This window comes from Camelus bactrianus, chromosome 20 (genome assembly GCF_048773025.1).
Source record: "Camelus bactrianus isolate YW-2024 breed Bactrian camel chromosome 20, ASM4877302v1, whole genome shotgun sequence".
NCBI classification, from domain to species: domain Eukaryota; kingdom Metazoa; phylum Chordata; class Mammalia; order Artiodactyla; family Camelidae; genus Camelus; species Camelus bactrianus.
In genome coordinates this window covers 17,818,816-17,831,525 of record NC_133558.1, presented here as the reverse complement: position 1 = coordinate 17,831,525, position 12,710 = coordinate 17,818,816, and the positions used below count along the sequence as shown (strand labels likewise).

Sequence of the window (12,710 nt, the reverse complement as noted above, 5' to 3'; positions counted from 1 at the left end):
TGTTTGGTGGGGAGATAGGAGTTTCCAACATGCAGATGTTTGGAAAAGCCTAAGTTTCCTCCTTCAGGTGCAAGAGTGATTTGATTATTATATCAGAAGTCTTTTTGTTTGTTTGAGGGGGAGGTTGAAACTGACTTCTTTCTAAAACAAGCCACCACCACCACCACCAAAAATTAAGAAAAAAGTATTCAATGAAACTTACATGTTGATAAAAGAGAGAACCAATTCAAAAATCTTGAGAGTAGAAAAGGCCTGTATTTCGGTTGGTTAAAGCCTAGTGGAATAATACTGGAGTTGTGAGTGGCGCCATATAAAAGCTCTATTTTTTTTTTTTTTCTTCAACGGGGAAGTTCCCTGTTGGTGTCAGCTGGAAAAAGTGGTTAATAAAATACAACGTTCTAGTTCAGTGCTACTTAAAGTATGGTCGGTGGAACAGCAACAGAAGCATCACTTTGCTAAGAATTCATGGGCTGCACCCTAGAACCAATATGGAATCTCGGGGTGGGGGTGAGTCTAGAAACCTGGGCTTAACGCTCCTTCCTAGCGATTCTCCTGCTAAAATTTGAGAAACCTTTGCATCAGGAAGTTCCAAATCGTTAAGACAATTCTTCCCTCCTCACCTGGCTTCCCTTTTAATTTGCTAATAGCCCAGCAGACAGTGTATCAAACGAGGTCTAGATAAGTGGTGGCAGGTTCATTCTTTTTATTCTCAGAACCCTTTCAGCACACATCGTCTAGAGTCAATAAATAAGATAAATACATGAATACCCATAAATGAAAGTCTCCTTTGCGTGTTTGTGTTCCTTTTCCCAGATTCACCTTGATTTCCTTGCCAGGTTCCTCCACTCCTCCCCAAGAGTCTGAAGCCACGCCCAGAAACACCTGGAAAGGAGATCCAGCTGTTTCAAGAGACACCTCCCCCCTCAAATTGCTAATTTCCTTGTTTCTCTTTTTACCCTCGCCCTCTTCTTGTAGGTTTAAATTTGTGTAGGATTCCTTACAAGTCTAAACAGTTTCGTAGTCTCAGTCTTTAGAGGTGAGGCTTTTTGTGTCTAGCTTCTTTCATTTAGCATGATGTTTTCAAGGCTCGCTCATGTTGTAGCATGTATCAGAAATTCATTCTTTTTTATGGCCAAATAATATTCTGTATTTAAGTTTTAAAGTTGTGTTTTCAAAGATCTTTCAACTCCCCTTCTCAGTATCAGTAAAAGAAACGAGATAAAAAGGACTTTTCAGAAGAGAGGTGCTTTGAGTATCCGTTCAGACTTAATAGACAGCCAAAATTGACTAAGAATTTACGTTTTGTGGGGGAGGGTATAACTTAAGTGGTAGAGCGCATGTTCACCGAGCACGAGGTCCTGGTTTCAATTCCCAGTACCGCCTCCAAATATAAATAAATAAATAAACCTAATTACCTCCCTCTCATCAAACAAACAAACAATTCTATGTTGTTAAAATTGGTAATAGAATCACCCCCCAAAAAGGAATGGGAACTCGAGCCAGCCAGGAGTCGAACCTAGAATCTTCTGATCCGTAGTCAGACGCGTTATCCATTGCGCCACTGGCCCCCTCTTCTTTAGAGCTGTATTATTCATTATTCACTAGAATCATTGAGAAAACTGTTGCTTCATTGTACTGACAATTTAGTTGAACAAGAAAATCTGTGGATTCTGGTAAATCTGATTATCTTAGGGGTCAGTTTGTGTGTACATTCCTTAAAATATTTATATTTATGAAAGAATTTTCTGCCTTGGAGCATCATGTGATAGAATGACTGTAGTTAGCATTTTTTCATTTATGTGCATGCTAGTTTCTATTGTTACTGCTTGTGAACGCTTTATTAATTTATTTAGACTGCTCATTTGTCCATTCATCAAGCCATTTCATTTTTCTTATGTCCTTAGATACTGATGCTGTGTATGCATCAATAATTAGTGATCCGTTTAATTTTCAGTTTTGATATAGTGAAAGAGAAGGTAGAATAAAACACATTCTTGAGGTATTATATGTTTTCCATCTCACTCTCCAAAGAGCCAAAACTCTTTACAGAGGAAAAAATTTCAGACTATGCGGCAAAAGACATTCTGAAGCACCCACTCTTCCAAATTAGGTGAAGGTAAACACTTTAAGAACCAAACTCATATAGGAACTATGAAGTTCAGAGTTAATATAATTATAAAATTTAAGTATACCTGTCATCATTACATAAATTGGCTAGCTATATTGAAGGGCTCAATGTAGGCGAAATATGCACGTGGAAATACAAAAGTAAGTGAGGGTGGTCCTTTAAGAGAGAGAAATACAGCAGTTTGGGTTCGAGTGCAGCCGCAGTGCCCGCAGACTTTCTCTGGTTTTTTCCCCATTAGATTTACTGCCTTGGCCCAAGTTGTATATCTCCCTTTGCCCCAGTTTCTTCATTTCTACAGTACAATGTTTTGAATAGTCCTTGGAGCTCGCTGGCGCTCTCTCCCTCTCTCTCTCTCTCTCTCACACACACACAAACAAATGGATATTTATGATCCTAGACCTATAAGGTTCCCGCCAGCCCGTTTTTTGTTTATTTGTTTTAAAATACCGGAGAACTCTTTAAGGAAGCTGCCTGCATTTCTATTATCAGAATGGTGAATTTTATTACAGATTTTTAAAAACAAAATTTCCTGTTTCTCTTTGTCATTGGAATCTGCCGCTGTGTTTAGATTGAACACACTCAATACAAAACAAGCAGCTGTTTTAAGAATTCACTAAGTCTCCGACTACCCGCGTAGTGCGGACAGACTGTAGCTAGTGGGGCTGAAGTAAGCACCGCCCCTGCGCTCAAAGGATTCACAAGAGCCCAACCAGTTTGGAAGAGAATGTAAGAGCCGAAATACTTTATTACGAGAAGCTGCCTTCTCAGTTTCTCAGCTTGTGGAATAAGATGAGGAGCTGGAGTCCACAGTAAGAGAGTTACCTTGTTTGGGAACGCACTGGCATACGCTGTGAGCAGGATTTGAACCTGCGCGGGGAAACCCCATTGGATTTCGAGTCCAACGCCTTAACCACTCGGCCATCACAGCTTAATCCCCAGCTCTCTTTAAGCCTTGAAAAGCACATCCGCACAGGGCCCTGATTAATAATCCTAACTATTCTGGCCACTCTTGTTTATTTGACATGTTTACTTCCAACAGTATGCAAAAGGAGATCACTCCCTAAGCCCCTTCATCAGATCTCTCCACTCAGCTCCTTCCCAGCCTCATCCAACTGGTTCCCATTCTGCTAGGCTCCAGGCTGCGAAGTCTCACCTCTTTGAGAAAAGGCAAGATTCCAGCATCACAATAATCCTTGATTTTCAAAAAGTTTCTACCGTCTTCATGGATTGCCTGGTTTTGCTTCATACTTGGCAGAGAATGAAGTAAGGGTTGCGTTCAGCGTGCTTGCAATTCTACTCATTTGTGTTCCCCACAGACAAATATACCATGACTTGCTGCTATGGAGGACAATTTGGCAGGATCTATCAACGTTTCAAACGCATATACTCTTTGTACAGCATTTCCACAAATGTAAAAGAGACTTGAACACATGAGAGATTATATTGTGTTCAAGCTTATTCTCTGCAGTATTAATTGTAAGACTGAGACAAACCTAATTAGTCACAGTTATTTAATTAGATAAATTATGGCATAACTACGTAATGGAGTGCTATGTGTATTTCAAACAAAATGATAAAGATCACTATGTACATACATACAATATAAAATAAAAGCAAAGTTCACATCAGTCTCTATAGAATACTACTATTGGAGATATATTTGTGTTAGATTATATATGCATTTGACAACAAACAAATAAACAAACAAAACCTCTCAAGAATAATCAGTAAGCTCATGACAACAGTACCCAGTTGAGGGGCAGGAGACTAAGGCGATGGAATTATCTGGGAACAGGAGGGAGATTACTGCATGTCACTTTAGACTTTAGATACTACCTATTAAAAATTAAATAAAAGGTCAAGAAAACGCTATAAACGAGGAAGTGGAGGAGAAAAAATTTCTTCCAGAGCTCTCTTCTAGAATGGTGAGTAGAGTTCTTTATGGAACTCAGCAGTACTCTAAAGGAGGCCACACCTGGAGCCCCAGAAGAAGCTGATCGAGTCTGGGAGACTTTTCTGCTGCAGATCGGGTCCAAGATAAGGGGCCCTCAGGGTCGGTTTCTGGTGAAGTCTCTTTTGGTAGAAATCCAAATTCCAAAGAGAGCAACCATTTCCTCTCCCCTTCTTCTAATACTTTTCCCGGGGACCCTCAAAGGCCCTGAGGGAACCCAGCAGAGGAGAGAAGGGAGAGGAAAAGCTGCCTCTTGTGAACAGCGAAATCACGCATCAGCGCGGGACTCTCAGGACAATTTCTGTTTTCAAACAAAGAGCAAGTGTGACGATTTGGAAGTTTTGTTATTTGTAAATATAAGCAACTTGAAGTTGCTGAAATTAGAAAAAAAAAAAAAAAAGTGTGTTTCCGCCCGGTTTCGAACCGGGGACCTTTCGCGTGTGAAGCGAACGTGATAACCACTACACTACGGAAACGTCTTGTGACTCTTTTTCCCGCCCTTACATAACGGAGGACACTTTGCCTGTAGCGCCCTACACTACCCCTACCCCTACCCCTAACTTCATGACTCTTTACGAAATATTCATTGTGGTAGTGCATTTCTCTCCCTTTTTTTTTCTATTTATGAAGGAAAAACCCCCTCCATAACCCAATTTCTTGAATAAATTCCAGGAGTGGAAAACTAAGGCAGCATCCTGGAGAGTTTTTGGGCGAATTAAAGATATCAGGCTTTTTGTTTGTTTGCTTTTTTAAAAAAAAGCTCTGATGCTTGCATTCAGACTCCACTGCTCTCCATAATTTACTAGGGTTACATAATGAGAATTCTGCACTCCACAATTTCCAAGACAGAATTTGAGGTACTCTTTTGAGGCCCCACTGGAAGTAATTTTTTATGCAATCTTTTATATGGACCAATCATTCCAAAGCAGCATTTCTGAATAAAATACCTAACTGTCATCTCCTGACCTCAGAATCCTCATTTCCTAGCTGACAACAAGATTCACAATTTTCTCCATCATTTAACTTCTAAAAATATATGCTTTATCAAGCCATCTTCAATATTGCTGGTGATATTATTCCCCCAAATTACAAAAAAGCAAGAGGTAAGGATTCCAAACAGGATATTCTGTTTTAGCAGATGTGCCAAGATATGGAAGTTATGTGCCCATATATGGAAGCTTTCCATGATGCATAGTACTAGTGCTTTCATTGAATAATGTTGCTAATCTGTCCTCATCATTTGTATAGAAACTATACCAGTAATCAGACACAAAAGACTAAAGAAGATCTTTCTTAAGGTAAAATGAAGATACTACCTATGTGGAGAAGACCATCTTCACCCTTAGACAACTAATCAAAAGTCATGGGTGGTATTGGATTTTAATCTCTGGGAGGGTGAGGAAAGGACCAAGTGTGACTTTGGGACCATTATGTTGATAGTGAAGACTAGACTGGATCATGTTAAGTTCTCAATAAACATCTGTCAAATCAGTGGACAAATATTAGAGATAACTTTCTGAAATATATCCAAATTCCATGTGACATTCTTTTGCCCTGCAAGTTCCAAGCGGTCTCACCTGGAAGTCGAAGTAAAATCTGGAAATGCACCTGCAGGTGCTCAGCCATTTCAGTTCTTAAAGTTTCCATGGTGTCATGTAGATATTCTATCTCACTTCTGACTTCAACATAAGAACAAAACTGGCTATTTTAGAATATCAATTGAAATAAATAACATGTGATATAAGGATGACCTGAAACAACATGCAAAGCACCTGGCAAAAGTAGGTCCTCAAATGGTTAGTTTCCTTATTGAGAGATGCTAGGCTATTGCTATATATTTCAAAGTAAATAGTTTCAAGGAATGACAAAAGCAGTTTTGGCACAGAAATCTGGAAATATTTTAAAAATACAAAGCACTGAGTTCCATTTTTGGTGTTGTAGGAAGTTGCAAGAATGTGTCCCTCTCAACCTACTAACTAAAGCAAACTGTAAGTTTAAGAGGAGTAGATTTTCTGAACCCATGAATCCATGAGGATACAAAGGAATCAAAGTGAACTAAATTCCACAAGAGGCCTTCATAGAAGAAAAGAGGCTGGTGCATATCCCTGGCAGATGGACAGAAGGGCAGAGGAGGAAAAACCCACAAAGACCAGATTAGGAGAAATGGGAAGAAACTAAGAGATTTTTAAGATTTGCCTGTGGGCTTGCTTGACCCAAACAGAATTCCAAGTAGACAAAACCAATTCCAGTGTCTCTGCTGGGGAGAGTATGCCAAAGAGGGGCCAGGGGAAAGCCAGAAAGTGGAGACAAAAACCCACCGAGACACACCCAACTGCGAAGTCGGCTGAAGTTAGGGAACATGGCAGGAAAATAAAAAGCAACCAATACAAGAAACTTTGTATTTTAGCTGCCAACAGCCAGGCCTGAGGAACTGAGAAAAAGCTCTCCAAGTCTTACTGGATGGAGAGTAATCTCCCAAACTAACAGCGTGGGGACGACAGGAGAGCAAAGAGAATGCGCAGCCACCCAAACAGCTGACATCCTGGCTGTTAATCGAGAGAGATCTCGCAGGGTTAGGAAATCTGGAAGAGTTGCAATAAATCACAGAAGGAGGAGAAAAGACTGAAGAGATCAAGTACTGTAGTAAAAAACAAATAAGAATGTAAAAAATTGGTTTTTCCATTCATCTTCCCCCAAATTTTTACTGAAGGACAAAGAAAATGAGGACAACTACTAGTTCATATGGTGAATGCTTATACAAAGTTAAAGAAATGTACTAAAGGTAAGAAGTATGATCGTACAGCTTTTTAAACAATTAAAAACAAAGTTTATAAGCTGCATAATGTAAAATAAGTAAATGAATAGTTAACCTGTCTCATTAAAAGAAATAGCTCTTTTCACAGAAAACTTTCAAATCTTACTCGATAGAATATATATCTATAAAACGAGCCAACTAACTTCAGATGCAACAAAGAATAGAAAAGTAGAAAAAAAAAAAAAGGAGGGTTATAGGGTCCAGCAGGGAAAAGAATTGCTGCTCTACTGGTCCCTGCCAGAGTTGACACCCTCTTGCAGGTGGATCAGGCCAGGCTCAAAAGGGCAAAGGTTTCCCGACTCTTTCCTTGGAGTTGCCCGACCTTGACTTCAGTTCCCCTGCTCCTCTCAGATTCTGGTGTTTCTCCCTGGTCCGGATCACGGCCCTGACTCCTGACTCTTCCGGTTTCGACTTCCCTTTTCATCGATTTGGGAGGGGAGAGCGGCGGTATCTTGGTTCTTGGGGGAGGAGGAGGGGGAGGGGTTAGAGGCTCTCGAGGTCTTTTTGCCCCCCGGCTGACTGCAGCATCGCACTCGGGCGCCACCAAGTGTCCTATAACCAGCACTGCAGCTTCAGGTCCAAGTCTTTTTCCGCTCCGGGCGCGCAGCTACGGATTTAGCGTAAAGGTGACCTCGGAACCACCCTGAAATCAAGCGGCTAGAAGCCTCTGGGAACAAGTGACCTGACCGAAATGATCTCCAGGAGCGGGGAATCCGCACTCTGCGTGCAGAAGCCGAGTCCTCCGGGCCCTGCACTGCGGGCGCTGGGTGGTCAGTTCCGTGATCCGCCTGCCGCCATCTCAGGCTTGTAGCAGTTTCGCGTTTGCCCCGGGCCTTCTAGGAGTAGTTGGTCCGGACTTTCACGTGAGTCTTCGTCGGTCGGTTTGACAAAGATTGAGGTTTCTCGGGGAGAAGCAAGGTTTATCTATCCTGGCAGCTGGGATTTCTCTTTTCCTTTTTTGACAGAAAAAAGAATCTCTCTCTAACCTTTTGCAAAGAAAATAGCTGCCAACTTTAATTAGATATGACTTTAAAAAGTATTAGTAAAAGCACTTTCCCACGGGGTGGCCGGTTAGCTCAGTTGGTTAGAGCGTGGTGCTAATAACGCCAAGGTCGCGGGTTCGATCCCCGTACGGGCCACTTGAAAGATGCTTTTTCCGTTTTTTTTCCCTTCTTCATGTAAATTGACCACATCACATGTAGGAACTGCTGCCTTATGTCCAATAACGGACACTCCCAAGATCACCACCACTGAAAGTGTTTTTTTATTTAAAATATAAATAATGTATCAGAGTCAGGATTGAGAGCTTTTAAAGAAAACTCAATGAGATAAGGCGGCTGTATTTAGGGAAGGGGCAATAGGAAAAATTAGAGAATTTCTTGCATCATTCTGGAGAAGACTTGAGGTAATAATGTTTTGATACAGTTTTTATTTCCAAAAGAAAAAAATCTTGTCCTTGGTTATGGCAAGTTGCTCAGCTGGTTAGGGTATTGTTTTTATATTAAGGTCTCTGGTTCGATTCCTGCTATGGTAGACAGGCATTTTGGTTTTTCTTTTTCTCAAATGTGGGAGTATCTCAGGCTCGTCGTGGCTTTGCCTCTGTCCAAGCCTCATGTCTGCAACTGCGAATGCTCCGCGGCAAAACTGAGCAATGGTCAGCCTTTGGGTTATTTTTGACTATTACCTTGGTGCTGCCACTTAGCAAGCCATTTACAACTCGTCTAAATTTTTTTGGACTTTTATCATAAAAGCGTTGGATTTAAGATTAGAATGACAAAAACAAGGTGAACAGTAGGGGATAGGAGGGCAAGAGCCTCTGGGGCAGCTCTCAGTCTAAGTGCTTCATTCTCTCTGTCCTGTCCTTTTCTTGAAGTCTGGCCCCTGGTTCTCTGTGTGTCCAGCAAGAGCTTCCTCCTGTTTCTCTCCTCGACCCTTGCATTCTCCCTCAGACTCCCAACATATTTTTACTCTTTCTCTTTTTAAAAGTAGAGGTTATTATAACTCAATTTTAAAAAAGTAGGGGATTATTAAAAATGACATTAATGATATTGATTAAATAATGAGGTAAACAATGTCTCAAGCACAGTTCCAGGGACATCGCAGTTGCTCAATAAATCCAAGAAGGCAGGGCCCTCCTCTCTTTTGGTCAGTGCTGCATCCTCCATGTCAAGAACTGTGACTGGCTCAAAGAAAACGCTTGAAGTTTTTTTTTTTTTTTTTTAATTCAAGGGCACCACTACTCTATTGTACATTAAAGCATATACTTACAGGTTTGAAGTTGAAGAGGAACTCAACAGGTTGTTGCTGACTTGAAGATGAAGGAGGCCACCAGCCATGGAATGTGGACATTCACTAGAAACTGAGAAGGACTGCTGGCTGATAGCCTTCAAGGAAAGGAGACCCCAGTCCTACAACTGCATGAAACTGAATCCTGCCAACGATCTGAATAAGTTTGAAAGCTAATTCTCTCCTAGAGCCTGCAGTAAGGACTCCAGCCCTGGGACACCTTCATGTAAGCCTGGTGAGACTGTTGTTGTTTTCATCTTGCATAAGGTGACACAGTCACATAGTAACTAAAATGGGTGTACTGTGAAGAGTTTCCCACACCCTCTCCTCCCTCATCTCTCCGTTTTCAGCACTACCTCCCTTACTGCCAGTTCTCAGCATTACCTCCTGAGTTTGTGTTCCTAGTTTCCTGTGTATTCTCCCTGATTTTCTTTATGTGAATAGATGTAAATATGAACATCCATTTTCTTTTTCCTTTCCAGTTACTAAAATGTCACATTCTACACACTACTTTGCATCCTGCTTTTTTCCACTTTTTATATGTTGGAAATTAACTTATTAGCACTTCCTGAGCTTTCAAACCAGCATAATTAGGATTATATACTATATAGAAACAGAGCTTATTTTCAACTGAGTTGGTCCACCTAGCCGGAAGTTGAGTCTGAACCTTTAAATCCATCCCACCACTGAAAACAAAGTGTACAAGTGGGACTAGAGAGAGGGTGGAAAATGTCACCTTTATTTTTCTGTTGTAATGTGAGTAGAATCATAGGATATTTCAAAGAGACCTAAAGTAGGGGCTCCAAAGCACAGAGTTGAAAAAAGGAAGTTATGTTTACGTGAGTTCAAAGATAGTTTTTTAAAAATGAGCATATTATTAGACAATAAGATATTTACAAATGTTTCCTTTCCATTTAAGGATTTAAATTAGAATTTGCTCAGAGGCTCTCATGAGACATACAGGAGACTGTCATGAGATGCAGCCCCTTTCTTCTCAAGGGGAAAAGAGAAATTGATGTTCTTTCTTAAGCTTTGCTGTATAAAAGGAGAGAAATTTTGTCCTCATTTTGTCATCACCTTTGTGCTATCTTATATACCTGTAAATCTGTTAATTCTTACTCAATAAAATGTATTTTCTCTCTTTCTTCTATTGATATGGAAGGGTATTTTTTATGGCAGGATTGTTTTATTTCCCTAACAGAGTCTAATGAACCCATGTGCTTCTTGATCAGAATTCTGGAAATTCTGACTCAGTAGAATGGTCAAAGTTGTATAAGCCATGCTGTCAGGGGCCCATACCCCAAGTACCTGGCACGGTTGTCTTTTTCCTATGATGCTTTGCAGTCCTTCCTTGTCGAAGATGAAACACTTTGGCATGTAGCTGACTGCAAATGCTTTCAGGGCAGCATCAGAGTAAAATAAAATAACTATGTATGAATGACAAAAGATTTTAAATGGCTGTGATGAACTTATTACTTATAATTTTCAAAAGCAAAAGATCTGATGAGAGTTTATAACAAGAATAATGCCACTAACAAGGAATTTTGGAACAAGAATAACAAGAAATAACAAAGTCATTCCAAAATAAATTTTAGATAAAATGGCTATAGACATGCCAATCAACCATATTTTCAAAGAAGATAGTAAATATTGCATCTAGCTTATAAAAGTGAATGAACATGTTTTACAGAGAAAAAATATCTTGATACTTAATGTATAATAATCCTGAGACATAACATGCTATGAATACCCCAATCATATAAGAATATATCAACAATATATCAACAATATCAAGCAGAGAGATTCAGTAACTCTGGAGCAGGTCCTACACGTTTATATATTAATAAGACTTCAGAGATAAGTAATGTAAACCCTCAGCTGAAAGCCAGTGGCCTAGAAAATGCCAGATTAAAATTAGGGAAGTAAAGTTGTAACCGAGTTAACATTTTAGAAAAGAACTGAAATTATGACTCATTATACTCTACTGCTGTTGTTTAACATCAGACCAGAAACCTATTATGGACAGTGGGCACTGTTATCTCTAGGAATTTCCCATTCTGTGTACTTTATATCTTTCAACCAGACTGTGAAGACAACCTGGGTATATACTAATAGTGGAGGAAGACTTCCTTCAATGTATAGGCTGTTTGAAGTAATTGACGGGTGTTACATAGTCAGAATTTGGCTCTTGATTTGCATTTCAGACAAGGATTGTTTGGGACCACTTACTGATATGTATTCGAGGACATATTGTCCCTCTCTGACTGAGCTTTTGGTAAGTACAGGGCAGGAATAACACTTTAATATGTAATACACAGGTCTAAGGGTATTTTCAGTCTTCAATGGATTTAGTTTACAAGAAGAGAACATTGCAGTATTAAAGTTATGTGAGGCTGTGTCTGTAGGGGAGGAAAAATAATTTCCCCTCTACCCTTTTGAGTTCTTAGCTGAGACCCCTGTAACAAAAGACGGATAAACAAGAAACAAACAAACAGAAGTTTCTTAACTTGTATACCTCACGTAGGGACTATCCGGGGAAAAATAAGTAACTCTCAGTGGTGACTGAGAATTCTGGTTTATACTGCATCTTCCAAAAAGAACAATAAACTTGTGGGGAAATGACAGGACAAAGGGAAGCAGTTTTAGGCTTCTAAGAGAGGAGACAAAGGCTAGTTAGCAAACTTTGTTATTTAGATTCCAGGCTGAGAGGGTCTACAGTAGTCTCAGGGGATTAATCTTTGTCCTTCTTTAGAGAGGAGAGGGAGGTGGCCCCTTTAGTAAATGTATGTCCTGCTTTTTGGCAAATAGGCAGAAGGCAGAGAACTTTTCTTGTATCTGCTTCTTCTCATTTGTCTTCAGCTCACAATAATCTGTATGCCAAAGTGGTGTATTTTTGGGTGGCAAAGTCAGCTGACCACCTCTTTTGTTCACATTCCTTTGGAAGTAGATGGGGAAGAACTGCGATAAATAAACAAAGGGCGGTTTTACTGTGAAGTATAAACAGGATTTCATGCATAATACAGGACTAGTTCTAACAAAGTGAAAAGACAAAGACTTTGATGGCACTCCCATCATAATCTTTGAAATCTCTTTAATAAAAGGGAAAAGCCCAATATGTAGGCCAGGGCTACACAGTGTATATTTTAGCTAATGAACTACCATGTCATTTAAGATTCAAGGAAGTGATAATCTGCTTTTGATTTATTTCCTCAAAATGTCATTGAGCTCCAATTTTCCTACCCTTTCAGTAGGTTCTTTGGATGTACAAATACAGTTCTTAGGGTTGCACAAAACCAAAATGAGTCTAAAGTTAACAGTGCTATCTTCCTTAGTCTCAAAAATAAAAATGAGTCTGATTCCAAGTTAAGGGTCATGGCTTATTAATTATTTGCCTGACGCTGGCAACCATACTCCATCTTTTAGCTGAAAATGTTGGCTGTCACAGATTAAAAGATCCAAGACTGAACTTCCAAGACAGAATTTAAATGTTAGCACTCTGTCAGGTACTGCAAGATAATTTTTGCTCAATT

At 39.9% G+C, this 12,710-nt stretch overlaps 1 protein-coding gene, 1 long non-coding RNA gene and 4 other non-coding genes across 7 annotated transcripts in view; 2 read left to right on the top strand and 4 right to left on the bottom strand.

The window, feature by feature from the left end:
- LOC105084135 (histone H2A type 1-J-like) overlaps positions 1 to 12,710 on the bottom strand; it is a 37,348-nt gene that overhangs the window by 11,648 nt on the left and 12,990 nt on the right. The window contains exon 2 of one of the 2 annotated variants that reach the window (XM_010974167.3): positions 10,271 to 12,138. The exons of the other annotated variant lie outside the window; for it this stretch is intronic. Within the exon in view, the coding sequence (XP_010972469.1) occupies positions 12,108 to 12,138 (31 nt within the window). The 3' untranslated portion in view covers positions 10,271 to 12,107. Of the gene's footprint in view, positions 1 to 10,270; positions 12,139 to 12,710 lie in introns of those variants that run through there. 2 annotated transcript variants of the gene reach the window in all.
- On the bottom strand, positions 1,496 to 1,568 carry TRNAR-ACG (transfer RNA arginine (anticodon ACG)). Its single transcript has one exon. It is a non-coding gene; the product is annotated as a tRNA-Arg (tRNA).
- On the bottom strand, positions 2,975 to 3,056 carry TRNAS-CGA (transfer RNA serine (anticodon CGA)). The gene has a single exon. It is a non-coding gene; the product is annotated as a tRNA-Ser (tRNA).
- Positions 4,483 to 4,555, bottom strand: TRNAV-CAC (transfer RNA valine (anticodon CAC)). Its single transcript has one exon. It is a non-coding gene; the product is annotated as a tRNA-Val (tRNA).
- On the top strand, positions 7,091 to 10,334 carry LOC123614094 (uncharacterized). Its single transcript, XR_006721592.2, has 2 exons — positions 7,091 to 7,757; positions 9,165 to 10,334. It is a non-coding gene; the product is annotated as an uncharacterized LOC123614094 (long non-coding RNA).
- On the top strand, positions 7,960 to 8,033 carry TRNAI-AAU (transfer RNA isoleucine (anticodon AAU)). The gene has a single exon. It is a non-coding gene; the product is annotated as a tRNA-Ile (tRNA).